Raw genomic sequence first — 20,199 nt, 5'->3', positions numbered from 1 at the left:
TGTACCGTGTTACGTTGTATAACTATAGTCTGCACCGGGTTACTCTCTTAAAATGATAGACTGAAGAATTCAGTCTTCTGTGAGACTGAATTTTTTTTCAGTGTTATACACTGAGCTTAGACTGAGAAACACCTACTTAGACTATATTATCAGTTACACCGTTCAGTCGCTGTTTTGGACTGACTGTATTAACCAATCAGCTAATCACATGTGGCATGGCATCTTACCATTTTCAGTCTCTGTATTCCACTGAAAAATGTATCCAATCAGAGAATAGAAATGCGCCTACGTCATCCGAAAACTTGCAAATACGCCGCACAGAAGTGACAACGAGCGCTATGTTGTATGTAATTTGTGTACATATATACTACTATATTCTTCGCTTAGCCAGGCACTCGCTGTACTGTACGTACGCACGCCGTACACACAGCTAGGCATGAACGAGACAGACGACCGTATGTCTAAGCTAGAGTAAAGGTTATAAATTAGCAATGGCTGAGTCTTTAAGAACTTTTCTTACAAATAAAGGTTTCCACGAAGAAGTGATAACAGTGTTCGAGGGTATGTATGTATGTTTTTTGTTGTTTTTCAATTAATACAGAATAAAAGCTTGGCAGTTCGTAACGTTAGTTATTCTAGGCTTGTGCACGAGGTAAGCCTAGCTAGGCTGTACTATAGCAAATAGGGCCTAGGCTATTGTTATAATTGGTGGGGCCTATTTACACGATCATCGGGCGAATAAGCACGCCGGTCCTGCATATGTACCCGATCGTCGGGCAAATCAGCCCGCCTGTCCTTCATATGTACCCGATCGTCGGGCGAATATGCACGCTTGTCCTGCAATATGTACTCGATCGTCCCAAAATGAATCTAGCCTAGACTAGGCCTAGGCTAGGTTAACCTCATAACAAATACTTGAACATAATAATGCTCAAGAAATTGCAAAACACAGTACTATTATGCATAGATTGTAAGCACCCTTAATTATTTGCAAAATGTAGTTACTGCTACAGCCATTACAGCATGAAGCTATCACGGTACCAGATCGTCGGGCAAATTAGCCCGCCTGTCCTGCATATGTACCCAATCGTCGGGCGAATAAGCACGCTTGTCAGGACTGCAATATGTACTCAATCGTCCCAAATGAATCTAGGCTAGGTTAACCTCATTACAAATACTTGAACATAATAATGCTCAAGAAATTGCAAAACAGTACTATTATGCATAGATTGTAAGCACCCTTAATTATTTGAAAAAATGTAGTGACTGCTACAGCCATTACAGCATGAAGCTATCACGGTACCAGTTCGTCGGGCAAATTAGCCCGCCTGTCCTGCATATGTACCCAATCGTCGGGCGAATAAGCACGCTTGTCAGGACTGCAATATGTACTCGATCGTCCCAAATGAATCAAGGCTAGGTTTACCTCATTACAAATACTTGAACATAATAATGCTCAAGAAATTGCAAGACACAGTACTATTATGCATAGATTGTAAGCACCCTTAATTATTTGAAAATGTAGTTACTGCTACAGCCATTACAGCATGAAGCTAACACGATTCTGTTAAACCATTACCATTGTATTTAAATCATGTGGAAACTGGAAAAGAATTGGTATGCTTTTGTTATTTTATAAAGCATATAGTGGGCCATCAGTCTTTATTATAAGATTTTACAGTTAGATTACCATTCACTAATCTTATTAAATCAGTTTCTTTTACAAGCAGATAGACATATTAGTGATATCAGTAGGCTAAAATGTAAATCATATTCCTTGTTCACTGGTTTTCTATGCTGATGTAATGGAATCAGGAGATGTCATGAACAATTTATCCTTAAAAAGAGAAATTTCTGAAAACAAATAACAAAAAACCTTGCTTGGTAACCATGTACCTGCCAAAATCAACATGATAACCCATAAATGTTAGGTTGAATTTGAATCCACCTTCACATAACACATCTCACCCGCCATGGATGACATATTGCTGCCTATCGTGAATTGATGTATCTCCTTCGTACAATGCCAGTCATGTTCTTGTTTCTCTATTCTCTCCCAAATATTAGTCTAGTCCACATCGAACTCTACCTCTCAACATATCTTTTTTTAAGAATGTTTTGATTTATACCATATTGCTTGTCCTTTATTACATTTATTTTTATCTTCACCAAACAGGAGGGCACAGATATTGAGAGTGCAGCACAGGGCAGACAAGGACAATATTGGCAGCCTTTCATCCTATCTCTCGGGCCAGAATTGAACCCCAAACAATTCTTCATTGTGGCAGATAAACTGGCCATTCCAGCAGGGACAGAGGCATAGAACATACATTTAACATAGACTATGCTCCCCCTCTACAACACTAGTTTTGTGAGTTCCATGCTTCCATGGTGTATGGAATTGTGCAACCAACAGAAGTGAAGTCTCTCGTCCGAATCCTTGCCACATCTATAAGGGCAGCCAGCATGGAGTAACTTCAAGGAGTGAATGTTACTTTTTTATTGCTCTGTAGTCCGGAACCACGTGTGTCAGCATGGAGTAGCTTTAAAAGGGTGTGAAGACTCGCGCAAAAAGAACGTCTAATGCCGGTAATCTGAACTAGTTTCGAATGAGGTGTAACAGAAGTGTTAGACACTGCCATCGATCCTAGAAAATACAAACACAGCTTGCTACCGTCGGTAATTAGACACTAGTGTACAGTCAGTACATACAGCTGCGGTCAATACCCACATTACAGTGTATAAACGATACAGCGATGAACATCTCAGGTCCAGCTAAAGATATCAAGGTATCACGTTTCATTACTGTCTGTCTTTTTTAGCGACACGAACAAGCATCACTTGCAAGCAACAGAAAGTTAACTTTTTCAGATGGCTGCATGCTGTGTGGGACAAGTTTTCAATGCCTTTAAGGAGTAACTAACACATACCCTAAAACGTTAAATTGATAACCCGGAGTTTACCAACAGTTTTATATAAATAGGGAGGGCTCCAGAAATAAATATTTAATTGATTTTTGGTTTTAAAAATGTTTTTTAATGATACTGATCTAATTATGAATGTAATTAAACAAACACCTAGTTGCCAAAAAACTTTGTTGTATGATTTTTCGAGCATGTTATTTTAATGTTTACTTTAATGTTACCACATTTCACTGCACTCACTATGTTGAAGGTTTATTTAATTAAGCAATTAATTAAGCTAATATTATTTATTGTGCACAATATTCCATAATTTGTTCCATGAAAAGCAAGTAACCTGATTATTATAAAGTCTGTAACTGTAGAAAATTCCATTTGAGAATATCCTTTCCTCATTATTCCCCCCCCCATTTTTTTTTTAATTTGAGTGATGTAATGAGTCAAAACTGTTTCAATTTTTTAGTCGACTCTCGAGTGACATTTCTTTTTCAGCTAGAGGCCGACATTAAATGATTCACGTCAGATAATTTATAAAACTTCAAAATTTGATTGAAATCCCAATCACAATCACTATATGATTACTATCAGAAAGTTAAGAAATAATTGAGGGTGGTATAATAGTCACATGTACTGTTTTTGCATACAAATTTGTTTTATACGAATGCCATATCATGAAATCGTGAATGCAGTATATAATAATTCATGTTTATCTAATAGCCATTATGAAGTTAGTGCCATTCTGTCAACTGCTTGTAATATTTTGTTTTGTGTGTGTTGGGTAATGACTTTCAGCAATCGCCAATCTATATCATTGAAACACAAAGTACTAAATGTTGACCGCACTGATATATAGTTTAACCATTCCTAATATTTTATAAATAACCTGCTGAAAATTTGTTTTCCCCATTTTGAAATCATTCTAAGAAATTGTTGCTACTATACATTAATGATTCACAACTGGAAAAAAGGCAATGTACCAGATCAATTGTACTATCGTCATGTTTCCATCCTATCCCTTTTGTAAAGGCAGGATCGTATAGTTACTATATCCTTTACAGTGGAAAATTTAAAGTTCATTGAGATCGAGAGATGGGATCAGCTGGGTATATAACGACTCAATTTACAGCTGTGTTGTCAATGAATTCCAGGGTATTACCACCTGGCGGTGACATACTAAGAATTTAAAGTGCTTTCTGTTGCAGTGGTGTTGCCAAACATTTGAATCTTGGTTGGTGATATGTCTATTTGTGAATTTCCCTCTCGGGGGAGGGGTTCCCCAGGCCACCCATTGGCGACACCACTGATCTGTTCTCAGCTCACCTAATCCTTTTGAAAAAAAATTAAAGAACATTTTAGATGGCCCAATTCAAGCAGAAATTTGACAGATTAATATTGAACTGAAAATATGTCACTGTTATGTAAAGTATCTTTATAATTTGAACGTTTGTTGGAAAGATAACATGTTTTGTTGAACATCCCTCAGAATATTGTAGTTTTTTTTTTTTAATATGATAACGAAGATTAAATAAGAATATATAAGTGGGTTAGTGGAAATAAAATTACTGTTCGGTGGATATTTACAATTATATTTCTTGATGGAATACCATTTTTAATGTACTTTGTGTGTGACTGTCACAACGATTTTCTGGTCTTTATAGCCTAACATGATTTGATGTGAAGGCGAAGTCACTCCATGAAGTAGCACCTTTCAGTAAATTCCCCTGCATTAACAGATCATTGAATATTGTCTTTGATGACCTTAAATGCAACTATATTGAAGAATTCCAGCACTTAGCCAACACGGAGGATCAATAGAAAAGCTTGTTCAATCCAGAATTTGCAGTTTATAAGATTGACAGTATAGCCGTGATGTGTAATAATTCAGTCTATAAGGTCCGACTGTTCAGTCTGATATCAGTCTAATAGACTGAAAGTATTCAATCTAATTAAGACTGGTGCTGCAATAAATCAGTCTAAACTGCTGACTGTTCAGTCTAAAGTGGTTTGATTTTCAGTCTATTAGACTGAAGAGTATTCAGTCTAATTAAGACTGACCTTCAGTCTTTACATTTCAGACTGGAATTCAGTCTAAGTAGTCTGATCCCTTATCCCATCCATCGTTAGACTGAAATTTCAGTCGATTAGACTGAAATTTCAGTCTCTCATTTTAAGAGAGTACGTTGATTATGGTCTGCACCGGGTTACGTTGTATCTATATGGTCTGTATCGTGTTACGTTGTATCTATATGGTCTGTACCGGGTTACATTGTACTCTCTTAAAATGAGAGACTGAAATTTCAGTCTAATCGACTGAAATTTCAGTCTAATGATGGATGGGATAAGGGATCAGACTACTTAGACTGAATTTCAGTCTGAAATGTAAAGACTGAAGGTCAGTCTTAATTAGACTGAGTACTCTGCAGTCTAATAGACTGAAAATCAAACCACTTTAGACTGAACAGTCAGCAGTTTAGACTGATTTATTGCAGCACCAGTCTTAATTAGATTGAATATGCTCAGTCTATTAGACTGAAATCAGACTGAACAGTCGGTCCTTTAGACTGAATTATTACACATCACAGCTATACTGTCAATCTTATAAACTGCAAATCCTGGATTGAACAAGCTTTTCTATTGATCCTCCGTGTTAGCTTGGTGCTGGAATTCTTCAATATAGATGCATTTAAGGCCATCATCAAAGACAACATTCAATGATCTGTTAATGCAGGGGAATTTACTGAAAGGTGCTACTTCATTGAGTGACTTCGCCTTCACATCCAATCATGTTAGGCTATAAAGACCAGAAAATCGTTGTGACAGTCACACACAAAGTACATTAAAAATGGTGTTCCATCAAGAAATATAATTGTCAATATCCACCGAACAGTAATTTTATTTCCACTAACTCACTAATATATTCTTATAGAATTTTCGTTATCATATTAAAAAAAAAAACAGAAATCAAAACTACAATATTCTGAGGGATGTTCAACACAACATGTTATCTTTCCAACAAACGTTCAAATTAAAAAGATGCTTTACATAACAGTGACATATTTTCAGTTCAATATTAATCTGTCAAATTTCTGCTTGAATTGGGCCATCTAAAATGTTCTTTAATTTTTTGAAAAAGGATTAGGTGAGCTGAGAACAGATCAGTGGTGTCGCCAATGGGTGGCCTGGGGAACCCCTCCCCCAAGAGGGAATTCACAAATAGACATATCACCAACCAAAATTCATATGTCTGGCAACACCACTGCAACAGAAAGCACTTTAAATTCTTTGTATATTACCACCAGGTGGTAATACCCTGGAATTCATTGACAACACAGCTGTAAATTGAGTCGTTATATACCCAGCTGATCCCATCTCCCGATCTCACTGAACTTTAACTTTTCCGCTGTAAAGGATATAGTAACTATACGATCCTGCCTTTACAAAATGGATAGGATGGAAACACGACGATAGTACAATGGATCTGGTACATTGCCTTTTTTCCAGTTGTAAATCATTAATGTATAGTAGCAACAATTTCTTAGAATGATTTCAAAATGGGGAAAACATATGACAAATTTTCAGAAGGATATTTATAAAATATTAGGAATGGTTAAACTATATATCAGTGCCGTCAACATTTAAATACTTTGTGTTTCAATGATATAGATTGGCGATTGCTGAAAGTCATTATCCAGCACACACAAAACAACATATTACAAGCAGTTAACAGAATGGCACTAACTTCATAATGGCTATTAGATAAACATGAATTATTATATACTGCATTCACAATTTCATGATATGGCATTCATTTAAAGCAAATTTGTATGCAAAAACAGCACATGTGACTATTATACCACCCTCAATTATTTCTTAACTTTCTGATAGTAATCATGTATAGTGATTTTGATTGGGATTTCAATCAAACTTTGAAGTTTTGTAAATTATCTGACGTGAATCATTTAATGTCGGGCTCAAGCTGAAAAAAAAATGTGACTCAAAGTCGACTAAAAAATAATGAGGAAAGGATATTCTCAAATGGAATTTTCTACAGTTACTGAATTTATAATAATCAGGTTACTTGCTTTTCATGGCACAAGTTATGGAATATTGTGCATAATAAATAATATTAGCTTAATTAATTGCTTAATTAAATAAACCTTCAACATAGTGAGTGCAGTGAAATGTGGGAACATTAAAGTAAACATTAAAATAACATGCTCGAAAAATCATACAACCAAGTTTTTTTGGCAACTAGGTGTTTGTTTAATTACATTCATAATTAGATCAGTATCATTAAAAAACATTTTTGACAACCAAAAATCAATGAAATATTTATTTCTGGAGCCCTATTCATATAAAACTGTTGGTAAACTCTGGGTAATCAATTTAACATTTTAGGGTATGTGTTATTTACTCCTTAAAGGTATTGAAGACTTGTCCCAAACAGCATGCAGCCATCTGAAAAAGTTAACTTTCTGTTGCTTGCAAGTGATGTTTGTTCGTGTCGCTAACAAAGACAGACAGTAATGAAAAGTGATACCTTGATATCTTTAGCTGGACCTGAGATGTTCATCGCTGTATCGTTTATACACTGTGATGTGGGTATTGACCGCAGCTGTATGTACTGACTGTACACTAGTGTCTAATTACCGACGGTAGCAAGCTGTGTTTGTATTTTCTGGGATCGATGGCAGTGTCTAACACTTCTGTCACACCTCATTTGAAACTAGGTCAGATTACCGGCATTAGACGTTCTTTTTGCGCGAGTCTTCACACCCTTTTAAAGTTACTCCACGCTGACAAACGGGTTCCGGCCTACAGAGCAATAAAATGTAACATTCACTCCTTGAAATTACTCCATGCTGACTGCCCTTATTGATGTGGCAAGGATACGGACTAGAGACTTCACTTCTGTTGGTTGCAAAATTCCATACACCATGGAAGCATGGAACTCACAAAACTAGTGTTGTAGAGGGGGTGTATAGTCTATGTTAAATTTATGTTCTACGCCTCTGTCCCTGTTGGAATGGCCAGTTTATCTGCCACAATGAAGAATTGTTTGGGGTTCAATTCTGGTCCGAGAGATAGGATGAAAGGCTGCCAATATTTTCCTTGTCTGCCCTGTGCTTCGCTCTCAATATCTGTGCCCTCCTGTTTGGTGAAGATAAAAATAAATGTGATGAAGGACAAGCAATATGGTATGAATCAAAACATTCTTTAAAAAAGACATGTTGAGAGGTAGAGTTCGATGTGGACTAGACTAGAATAATATTTAGGAGAGAATGGAGAAAGAAGAACATGACTGGCATTGTACGAAGGAGATATATCAATTCATGATAGGCAGCAATATGTCATCCATGGTGGGTGAGATGTGTTATGTGAAGGTGGATTCAAATTCAACCTAACATTTATGGGTTATCATGTTGATTTTGGCAGGTACATGGTTACCAAGCAAGGTTTGTTGTTAGTTGTTTTCAGAAATTTCTCTTTTTAAGGATAAATTGTTCATGACATCTCCTGATTCCATTTCATCAGCATAGAAAACCAGTGAACAAGGAATATGATTTACATTTTAGCCTACTGATTTCACTAATATGTCTATCTGCTTGTAAAAGAAACTGATTTCATAAGATTAGTGAATGGTAATATTACTGTAAAATCTTATAGTAAAGACTGATGGCCCACTATATGTTTAATAAAATAGCAAAAGCATACCAATTCTTTTCCAGTTTCCACATGATTTAAATACAATGGTAATTGTTTAACAGAATCGTGACAGCTTCTTGCTGTAATGGCTGTAGCAGTAACTACCTTTTTTTTAAATAATTAAGGGTGCTTACAATCTATGCATAATAGTACTGTGTTTTGCAATTTCTTCAGCATTGTTATGTTCAAGTATTTGTTATGAGGTTAACCTAGCCTAGATTCATTTGGGACGATCGAGTACATATTGCAGTCCTGACAAGCGTGCTTATTCGCCCGACGATTGGGTACATATGCAGGACAGGCGGGCTAATTTGCCAGACGATCTGGTACCGTGATAGCTTCATGCTGTAATGGCTGTAGCAGTAACTACATTTTTCAAATAATTAAGGGTGCTTACAATCTATGCATAATAGTACTGTGTTTTGCAATTTCTTCAGCATTATTATGTTCAAGTATTTGTTAAGAGGTTAACCAAGCCTAGATTCATTTGGGACGATCGAGTACATATTGCAGTCCTGACAAGCGTGCTTATTCGCCCGACGATTGGGTTCATATGCAGGACAGGCGGGCTAATTTGCCCGACGATCTGGTACCGTGATAGCTTCATGCTGTAATGGCTGTAGCAGTCACTTCATTTTTCAAATAATTAAGGATGCTTACAATCTATGCATAATAGTCCTTTGTTTTGCAATTTCTTGAGCATTATTATGTCCAAGTATTTGTTATGAGGTTAACCTAGCCTAGGCTAGATTCATTTTGGGACGATCGAGTACATATTGCAGTCCTGACAAGCGTGCTTATTCGCCCGACGATCGGGTACATATGCAGGACAGGCGGGCTGATTTGCCCGACGATCGGGTACATATGCAGGATAGGCGGGCTGATTTGCCCGACGATCGGGTACATATGCAGGACCGGCGTGCTTATTCGCCGACGATCGTGTTAATAGGCCCCACCAATTATAACAACAGCCTAGGCCCTATTTGCTATGGTACAGCCTAGCTAGGCCTACCTCGCGCACAAGCCTAGAATAACTAACGTTACGAACTGCCAAGCTTTTATTCTGTATTAATTGGAAAACAACAAAAAACATACATACCTTTCCCTCGAAAACTGTTTTCACTTCGTGGAAACCTTTATTTGTAAGAAAAGTTCTTAAAGACTCAGCCATTGCTAATTTGTAACCTTTACTCTAGCTTAGACATACGGTCGTCTGTCTCGTTCATGCCTAGCTGTGTGTACGGCGTGCGTACGTACAGTACAGCGAGTACCTGGCTAAGCGAAGAATATAGTAGTATATATGTACACAAGTTGTAGCCGCTCGTTGTCACTTGTTTTTTGTGCTGCGTATTTGCAAGTTTTCGGATGACGTAGGCGCATTTCTGTTCTCTGATTGGATACATTTTTCAGTGGAATACAGAGACTGAAAATGGTAAGATGCCATGCCACATGTGATTAGCTGATTGGTTAATACAGTCAGTCCAAAACAGCGACTGAACGGTGTAACTGATAATACAGTCTAAGTAGAGTGCTTCTCAGTCTAAACTCAGTGTATAACACTGAAAAAAATTTCAGTCTCAAAGAAGACTGAATTCTTCAGTCTATCATTTTAAGAGAGTATCTATATGGTCTTTACCGTGTTACGTTGTGTAATATGGTCTGTACCGGGAAAAGTTGTATCAATATGGTCTGTACTGTGTTATGTTGTATCTATATGGTCTGTACCGGGTTACATTGTATCTATATGGTCTGTACCGGGTTACGTTGTAGTACTGACCAGCTAAATAACTTACTACAAAGTCCATTCCTACAGTTCTCTCCCGGGTTACATGCCGAGCATGTGTTTCCAGCGACATATGGTAATGCACCACGATGATTCCCTCTGTGTATGAGAAGAAGTAACAACATTGATTGGGTAACATTTCACGAAATAGCTGGATGAGTCTCTCTATACACATTTACATTATATTTTTCTATACTGTACAGATTAGTGCAAATGTGCTAATGTATATGAAGTAACACTTGCGATTATACATGTTTAGACCTAATTATAGCTTTACCAAAGCACAATTTCCGCTCATGTTATAGAATTGTTATGTTCAAGAATATGAGATATGTCTAGTTTGTGAATCTGCTGTAATGACAGTGTTAAAGTAATGTGTATCAGTCACAGCTAGGTGTGATGTCATAGCTACACACTGACTGCAAAATGTTCTGTTGTTTTATTTTTCTCTTTTTGACCTTTAAGGCAAAAGGGAAGTTAACGATATGTCGATGGCTATATCATATCCATATTGAGGTGCATCTCGGGTTTGAAGTAGAAAGTGGGATGTAACGTGTGAAGACAAACGTAAAACAAACTGGTCAGCGTGCTTCTCGATATGAAGTGTATGGGGTGGGGATGGGGGTGGGGGGAGGGAGGGGAATTAATGTAAAAATGTTCATATGAAAGTGCACACGTGTAAGACAGTAAAAGCATGGAAACTAAAGCCCAAGAGAGGTGATGAGCGGGTACATTGTCAAAGTGCGAAACTATAAAAGTACACTGCGTAAAATTGTAACTACGGGGGGGGGGGGGGGGTTGTGCAAAAGTGTTAAAGTGAATACAAGGCTACATTTGAAAATGTAAAAAAAATATATATCACACTCATGAAATATCAGTGCAAGCAAACGGTATGAGCCAAGGGGAGTTTAGTGCCAAAAGTGGAAGTGTTGAAAAGCGGCACATGGAAATGTCAAAATTGGTGAGAAAGTGAACAATCAAAAGACAAGACAGAGGTTAAAAAAGAAGGTATTAAGAAACATTTGTTACACGGAGAAAGTTGAAATATGATATTTAAGAATATTAGGATAAAGATTTTAAAATTTCGTAATTGTCAAATTTTTGGAATATTATTACCCAGGACTGTAGTTGCAAGCAACTATCCACGCGTTGGTGTATTCACGCGTCTCCGAAATTAGTATTGGACACAATTCGACACCACATCCGACATTTTTTGAGATCGCCCACACAATCTGAAATTAAAGAAGGAACAACAGGGTTAATATTTGACAATTGGGTATTATATATACGAGCAATAATTATCTTACAATTTTTTTCGTTATGATTCAAGGCATTATCCAACTGTAAAATAAATTGATTGCAAAAATGATGGCTACATAGGCCCAATGATATAACAATATAAGGTATTTGCATAGGGTTAAAGTTGATTCGATCGTTGTGCAGTGTTTGTCATTATAACATGTTTTAGTGTTTTAGTAAGCATTAATGGATCACGATCGTTCACAACTAAGGGCTGGATAGCTCACTTGGTGAGAGCGCATGGCTTGGAACCGTGCCGTCCCTCCTTCGAACCCTGTTCTAGTGTCATGAAGTGATGGTATATATCCCCTTTTAGTTCCTATCAAACTCCTACAAGGTCTTTAACCCTTTGCACTTGTTCCCACGGTTCCCGAATAAAGAATTACATAAGAAATCATTTGGGTCCATTTCAGACGTCTAAGTTTAGGAGCCCATATTTTTCAGACATGGCAAAACATAACTAAAAATAAGGACGCTGTGAAGTTTTCTTTCTCACACATGATTGGTTCATTCAGTGATAGATTTGATGAATATTAATAATGTTCTGACGTAGGTAATATTGATCCATTTATTGGTCAGATGGCCCATCACGTGTGACCTCAAGCTTTTCAATTTCTGAGCAGTTTTAATAGAAGCAAATCAGTTCTGGAAAGGAATCATAAAGTACTCAAGATCGGTATTATGGCCATATAATTTATACATATTTATTGTTTTCAATCTGTATCTTCAAGTAATTTTAATCGAACATTAATTGAGAGACGGTGAGAATAAATCTTCTTGAAACATCAGAACTTTTTCATCGTTTATTGGAGTGGAGCTTCCTAATCAGTGGAGCTAGGCTTCCGAAATAGCCAACCAAATCATTTCCATCAGGAGTAGGGCTCTACGGTAGTACCATCTCTACATTGCACTAGCCCAAAATGTTCTATATTCTATTGAAGTTTTTTGGGGGGCTTGCATTTTAAATTCCAATAACTATAGTAACAATATTGCAAAACTTGGGCATTCTTTAGACTAAATTAAGGCATATGTTGGATAAGTTGGTAGGTTTGAGTTTAGTGACCAAAATGACGGGCTTTCCTAGCAACAATTTTCCATGGACGTTATTTATAAGAATTCAATGGTAGCCTATATTCCCACATGGACCTTATTCCACCTGTTAACATTATCATCATGTAACCATTCAGTAATAGCTTCATGATTATACAATGCACAAAGGAAGGTCCATGCAGAGGATTGATTAATGTTCAACCCCCCCCCCCCCGCCCTCAACATGGAATGGAGCCATTGAACATTTCCCGTGTTTTTTAAACCTGACTTTTCTCCATTCGTGTGGTTGATATTTTCCGTTGGAAACACACTCTTCATTGTCATATTGGGAACAGTGGGAAGATAGGACAGCTTCTAGTAGTAAGGGTGTGGAGGTGGGGGGGGGGGGTTAGGCGGGAGTATGATTTTGCGTTCTCCACTATTTTCACTATGGAGTGCTGGATCATTTAACTGGTCCTGTACAGCAGCATACAAGGTGCCAAGCATTTACAATTGACGATAAAATCCATCATTACAAACGCCTCACTTTTTGAAGTGGAAATTTGGAATTGTTACGCCAAAATGGTATAAAGATATTGTAAAAACAAATGCAAATATACATTTAAAAATAAGTAAAATAAAAGACAGTTTAGTATATAGTGGAATTTTGATAAACTACCATTTGTCGAAATCTAAAACTGAGATTTTGATATCAGATGCTATAGATTTGATTGAATTGTCTATTGAAAAGTCTCCGAAAAAGATTTTTCAAACTTCCCAATTGGGCCAACTTAGCATTGTAGGGCAACGTAATGTTGTTTACTGCCTTCTTTATCCCAATTAATTTTATAGCTGGAAAAGTATGGCGCGAGAAAGCGGAATATATTACGTACTAATATATAAATGCTGTACTTGCGAAACACGTACATTGTTAACTTCAAAACTACATTTTAGACATACTTATATATATGGATACACATATATTTTCTCTGAAAATGAGATTTATTCACTTAAAGTATTGTTTATATATTCTCCAGGCGTATAGAAAATATTTTCTGAATAACAAATATGTATTCTGTGCAAAAACATATATTCTCTTACAGTAAATATTCTGTAAAAATATATATTCTCTAACACAAAAATTTTTTTTTTCTATGCCATTGTATAATTATTCTCTAAGAGTAAAATATATATTTTCTTACTATAAATATGAACGGGAGTCTTATACAGGGCGTGTTTTCAAATGTTGAAATTCTGGTACAGTAAAATATGTTCGTCTACAAAATATATAAATTCTGTTACAGAAAAATATGTACATTCTACAGAATAAATTCTATTCTATTCAAAAATATATTTGTATTCATTGTAAGAAAAAGTATATATATTCTCTAACAACAAAGTTCTATTCTGTGCGAAAATATATTCTGTACGAAAAATTATATTTGTTCGAAAAATATATATGCTATACAAAGTACGGAGAATATATAGGTGTATACATATATATAAGCATGTCTAAAATTTATTTTTGAAGTTAACCATGTATGTATTTCGCAAGTACAGCATATAAATATATTTGTACGTAATATATTCCGCCACACGAAACTCATAGCTAGTACAGTAACTACTGTTCATGTTCCACAACCGTGCATCAGTAACTACTGCGTTGTGTTCGTAACACGGTAACATGTGTTACAGGTGGCACAGTAATAACTGCAAAGCTGTTACACGTTCCCATGTAATACAAAGAACTGCGCGACTGGACAAGGAGTCTATGAGTATTTGACGTGGTAAACTATAACTATATAAGGGCCTAATTTAGACGTGGAACTACCCATCAAGGCTAATCTAGGTTCCCCCTCCCGCACCTTAGGTCCCATTTTGTGTAACTGTTTTGTATCTATTTGATACTTACACACACTCGCCTGTCCGTGAAGAATGTTTCAATCAAATGGATTTACTAATACGATTAGAAACAAGTTAGGCTACCATCTGAATCTCGCAGGCAGTATAAAATAAGCGTCGCAATGTGTCGGCTACGTGCTGTGCAGCGGAGTAGTCTTCGTTACCCAGCCGCCTCGCATTTTCACCTTTCAGGCTCGTAGTTCAACGTGTAACAGCTTTGCAGTAATTACTGTGCCACCTGTAACACATGTTACCGTGTTGCGAACACAGCGCAGTAGTTACTGATGCAGGGTTGTGGAACATGAACAGTATAGTTACTTTACTAGCTATCATGAGTATCGGGGTGATTCCGCTGTCTCGCGCCATAGACAAGAGCCTGGAACATGCAGCTTTAGGTGTTCTGTTGCATAGTTCAGAGCTTCGAAACTGCTGGACCAATTCATTCCAATATATAGACTTACAAAATAAACCGCTATAGAGTGCAGTATAGAAACCTTATATACAGCAGTTATACGAGTTATTAAGAACTTACTTAATGAAGGTATACTGCAGCACTCTAGATACGATTGTAAAAATAGTACGTAAATAAGACATTTGTATTATTAATTATTAGCTATATATGTGTTCGATGAATCACGGTTCCTTTATCTTGGTCTATGGATTTGAAATAATCTGAAATAAAATATTGTTTACTGCAACATATTTCCATGACGGTTACGTAAAATGAAAATAACGTTAGATTTTACTGCTCACCGATAGTATAGTGAGAAACTCACTGAACCACATGTCTCCCGTCAAAGAAAATGATATGTTTGGTGTAAAGTCTCCAATATGGTCAGTATAGTGACGTCATCACTTTTTAAATATTGGTATAAGCGAGTTCAGAGAACAGTTTATTTGCATTGCGCAATGGAGGTCAAGAGGTCAAATAAGAATACTCTCGTTGAGACGAGAGTTGTCTGTTCGCGTAACCACGCTAACTTAATGAGCACCTACAGTAAACATTAGAAATCGCATAATTTACGTCTAAATTTACTCTGTTTTTTCGCTTCGGGATGGATATTCCTACAAGTTTGGAAGAGTTTAAACTTTGGCAAGTTGACAGACTGAAGGAATTTTAAAGAAACGAAAGTTGAAGATGAGTGGCCGAAAAGAAGAGTTGGTTGCTTTAGCGTATGCTGCCGTTCAGGTGAACATTGCTGAAGTTAACATAGCAGATGCGCGAAATGAAAAGGCAGATGACTACGCATCGGTAATTCAGGTTGAAGGAGAGACACTGCCCGATCCTTTTTCGGATTTGCCACTTGCATGGGAAGGCGAATTTGCAATGGAAAAATGGCCGCCTTGCATGTACATTGATATTGCGCATTATTTTACCAGTATTGATAACATTGAACTGAAGCAAAGACTGATGACGGACTATAAAGATGGTAAGCCTTCAGCTATTTAGAGTCTGGGTGGCTCGGGGAAATATTTTACAATGTCATTTCTGCCGAGTCAATGTTGTGCTTTCTAAAGGCAGAGTGTACACCATCGCAGCGTATTAATAATATTCCTTGGAATAACCCCTGGAAATTCCCCCACCCACTATTATTTTTTATAATGTTCTTCCCCAAATAAAATTAATATCTTCTTTTTTTTCTGTTTGAACAAATTGAACCCACCCTATAAGTAGTAGGAATATGCCAAGAATAAGACTAAGCTTATTTTAAATCACGCATAGAAATGAAGAGAACTAATATTTCTTAACATGAAGAAACCAACTGCAAGATATCAATGCCTCTACTATGCAGTGTTCGTTGATGGACGTAAAGGCAACGAGTATGAGGATAGGTTATGTAGGCCTATTTAGATCTACAGTTCTGTCAGTGTCACTGTCAGTATTTTAGACTCGAGTTGCTTACGATATTCTCTAAAAAACAGTTCAGGCTCATAATGACAAACAAAAGGGCAAAATAGCTTGTTCCATGCTATATTTTAAATTCATTTCATATTCATTTCCGAAAATTATCAGTTAGAACTTCCGCGAAGCATTAAGACACCCGCGACCACGAAAGGTCGCGTAACCCATACGAAGGATACAGTCACACAGTACTCTTTTTTTTTCCGTTCGTATATCAGACTAACTATTTCACGTGCGATACGGATCTGTGTTCCCTTATAATCAATATTATTATGAAGTAGTTTCAGTCAATTTATACACGTTTTTAAGTCGTAAACTCACCGAAATATGCACTTGAAATAAATTCCGAATGTCGCAGTAACCCATTCTTAGTGCGATTATCGTTATGAAAAGCTGTCATTGTTTACGTTTTCCGAGGATTCCATTCTCAGTTGACCTGACCCCAAGTGAGAATCGGGCATGCGCACTCGTAACTCTGAACTCGCTTATTAGTATGTTCTAGAGGCAGATACATATAAGTCAAATTGTGTCTTACCTTCTTCTTCCAGTATAGTGTTAACTTCATCTTTGAAGACTCATACACTTGATTGACAGGTTGGCTATGTGGACATTAGTCTAACTGGATTAGGTTTTTAAAAGCTTCAGCAGATTGGGCCCTAATAGACTCTTCAGATAGATAGTTCCAATCACGTACAGTACGGGGGGAAAAGACATCCTATAATAGTCTCTAGAACAATGTGGGTTATGATAGGCTTGGGTATTTTCACATCTGGTTGGAACTTGGTGGTTCTTTGAGGTAAGATATTGTGCTGGATCAATGGCTACCAACTGGTTCTGCATTTTGTAGAACATTGTCAACCTCGATATTCTACGTCTTTCGGCAAGAGGTTTCCAACCTAGATCTTGAAGCATCGTCCCAACACTTGATAAGAGGTGGTAACGATGGAGGGCAAACCTTGCACCACGTCTTTGAACCATTTCAATTTTATTTATCAGTTTATTGGTATAAGGGTCCCAAACAGTGTTGCTGTACTCCAGGATTGGCCTCACTAGTGCCTTGTAAGCTTGTAGTTTGACACTGGTATTTCTGATGTTAATATTGCGACGAAGGAAATTGAGTACGTTTGTTGCTTTAAGGCCCGGTCACACTATACCGATTTTTTATCGGAATACTATCCGATTTTCCCGGAGGAATCGAAACAGCCTGTTTTCCGTTCGGGTCTTCTAGCCACAGTGATAGAGGACCTGATTTGCTCTCTGTTGAGCCATTCCGATGTGGAATAGCCCTCTCCTAACTTTTGATATTGACTCCGTTTCCTTTTATCGGATAGCTATCCGATTTCTCTTCCGATTTTTATCGTTTTTCGATGTGACGTCACTTCAGAATGTAGTCAGTTCTAGAACCCCTCAGATTTGAAGTAGGTATTCGAATATTCCACTGCATTCATTACATTCACTACCACAAACCTCACTCTTCGGCTTAAAATAGGAAAAATCGGACCGTATTCCGATAAAATATCGCTGTAGTGTGACCGGGCCTTTAGAGGTGAGATAATCTACCTGCTTATCCCACGTAAATCGTGAGTGATGTGAACTCCCAGATATTTGATAAGCTGGACGTGCCTAAGTTCCAAACCATGGAGGGTATAGGCGAAAATCTTTGGTTTGCGTTTGCGAGTGATACTAATGACTTCACATTTTCGGGGTGGAATTCCATCATCCATTTCTTTTCCCAGTTTTGTAGGGTATCTAGGTCTTTCTGCATAAGCTTGGCATCCATTTCGTTCTTCATTGCCATGTAGATCATAGTGTCATCAGCAAATAATCGAGTGGTGGAGTGTAGATTTTGGGCGATATCATTTATATAAAACAGGAAAAGGCAGGGTCCAAGGACTGAGCCCTGTGGTACACCGGAGGTGACATGAATGGTTGATGATGCGACGCCATCTAAAACTACAGAAAGCTGCACCTGAGTTTGTTAGCCAATTTCAAGAAACTTATTCAGGAAATCATTAAACAATAGGTCGCGCATGTTCGCCGGCGGAATAAGAGAAACGCGTTATGCAATTCACACAACAATCGGAACGTATAGGAGTAGTGAATTTTTATGTTTCACCCGGCTGCCGGGCGAATAAGAAGAATATGGAAATAGTGTGTTATATACCGGTTACACATTGTTATTCACCCCCGGCTGCCGGGCGAATAACCACGATGTTCAAAACAGAATGACAATTAAAATGCCTAGCTCGAACAGGCATGCTGCTCCATCCCCCACACCTACCCCCGTCGGATTAAAATGACAGATATACCAAAACATCGTCACATTTTTTCCATCTATTGTTCGGTAACTATAAATTAGCTAGTGATACCATACAAAAGCTAGCTGATTATTGCAATAATGTTGTCTTTCTCTGACCAACCGACTGCAGTAATCATAAAACGAATATTTGTTTACCTGAGTATAATGCCCACAGATGTTTTCTTCAGCACATGTTTTCGTGTCGTAATCATAATGTTGCACTTCGTTGTACCACGCCCTCACTACCACGTCCGTAGGTGTCCCACGTCTTGTAGTAAGAAAAAGATTCTGTCCGACGCCCTTATAATCAGGATTCTTCTTAGGGTGTGTGAACACGCATCCGCTTGCCCACTCTTGTGCCAATTGCGCTAGGTGGTCATCCCAGACCTTTGTTCAGATAAATACAAACGGCATATTGAATAACGAGCTACTTTGGTTTCCTTTATATTTAAGATCGTTAACATATATAGGTCTTTCAATTCACTCGCCAAGTGACTCCAAATTTGGCATCGAAATAAATTCGAGTTTCGCTATAGACAAACTAGGAAAGAGACACTTTGCAAAAGCGTGTTAATATCAGATCGTTAAGACCTTTAGCAGGATAGTTTATAAATCACAAATAAATACAGCCCTTACAATCAAATTTATTTGCTTTTTGAGCAACATCGAACTCAAACTTTCTTGGACCCGGAGTTGAGCGAAAAACTTCAGGTAGTGATCGATTTTTGTTGTTCAAAATTTTTCAGGAAGTAAAGCTATTTGAGTTGTTACTATACTTAAAAAGATAACAGCTCAAAAAAGAAACGAAAAAAAAGAGACATACAAAATGAACCCCCCTAAGAATAGATACACAAATATAATATTTATAGATTGTAGACATGACATGTTGTCTTGCGTTTGGATATACAGATTCTTCCTTACCATTTCCGCCATACTGCTAGCCTCTGGTTCTACGTTGCCTCTGTAGTAGTTATGAGCATCTAACATAGCCTCTTTTTCAAGATCAGAGTAAGCTGCGTAAGACAGGCTAAAGACAGTTGCTAAAATTAGTAGAAAATTCATGATGTCAGTGTAGAAAGGCAGTTGAAATTCAAGGATCAAACTAACAACACTTTACTTTATAATCGAATCACAATGACTACTTGTAACATAAATACTTAAATAGTTCTTAGATCTGAATTCTGAAAGACAAGTTACCCGCAGATTCGATCGTATTTCGCGCTGCCTAACAGAGATAAGGAGCTAAGGATAGCTGCTGTATTATTGGCGCTAGTGTAAACAGTGATAGAAATATATAGGTTATAAATCAAACTACCTCGGAACATAGCAAGAAATAGAAAATGCAAAACCAAATTTC

The 20,199-nt window shown here is 37.3% G+C and overlaps 1 protein-coding gene and 1 long non-coding RNA gene across 2 annotated transcripts in view; both read right to left on the bottom strand.

The window, feature by feature from the left end:
- The window catches only part of LOC139962670 (GLIPR1-like protein 1), a 29,086-nt gene extending 9,038 nt beyond the window's left edge, over nt 1–20,048 (bottom strand). Inside the window, exons 1-4 of the mRNA XM_071962843.1 lie at nt 19,764–20,048; nt 18,999–19,229; nt 11,527–11,642; nt 10,421–10,509 (exon numbers count right to left, since the gene is read on the bottom strand). Of these exons, the coding sequence (XP_071818944.1) occupies nt 10,421–10,509; nt 11,527–11,642; nt 18,999–19,229; nt 19,764–19,904 (577 nt within the window). The 5' untranslated portion in view covers nt 19,905–20,048. The remainder of the gene's footprint in view (nt 1–10,420; nt 10,510–11,526; nt 11,643–18,998; nt 19,230–19,763) is intronic.
- Nucleotides 5,770–10,241, bottom strand: LOC139962648 (uncharacterized). Its single transcript, XR_011791293.1, has 2 exons — nt 9,727–10,241; nt 5,770–8,072 (listed from the first exon to the last, which is right to left on the bottom strand). It is a non-coding gene; the product is annotated as an uncharacterized lncRNA (long non-coding RNA).
- Nucleotides 20,049–20,199: the final 151 nt, after the last annotated feature.

Source organism: Apostichopus japonicus, chromosome 3, assembly GCF_037975245.1.
Source record: "Apostichopus japonicus isolate 1M-3 chromosome 3, ASM3797524v1, whole genome shotgun sequence".
Taxonomy (NCBI): domain Eukaryota; kingdom Metazoa; phylum Echinodermata; class Holothuroidea; order Aspidochirotida; family Stichopodidae; genus Apostichopus; species Apostichopus japonicus.
The sequence above is the reverse complement of the archived record's forward strand: the minus strand, read 5'-3'. Positions and strand labels throughout refer to the sequence as shown.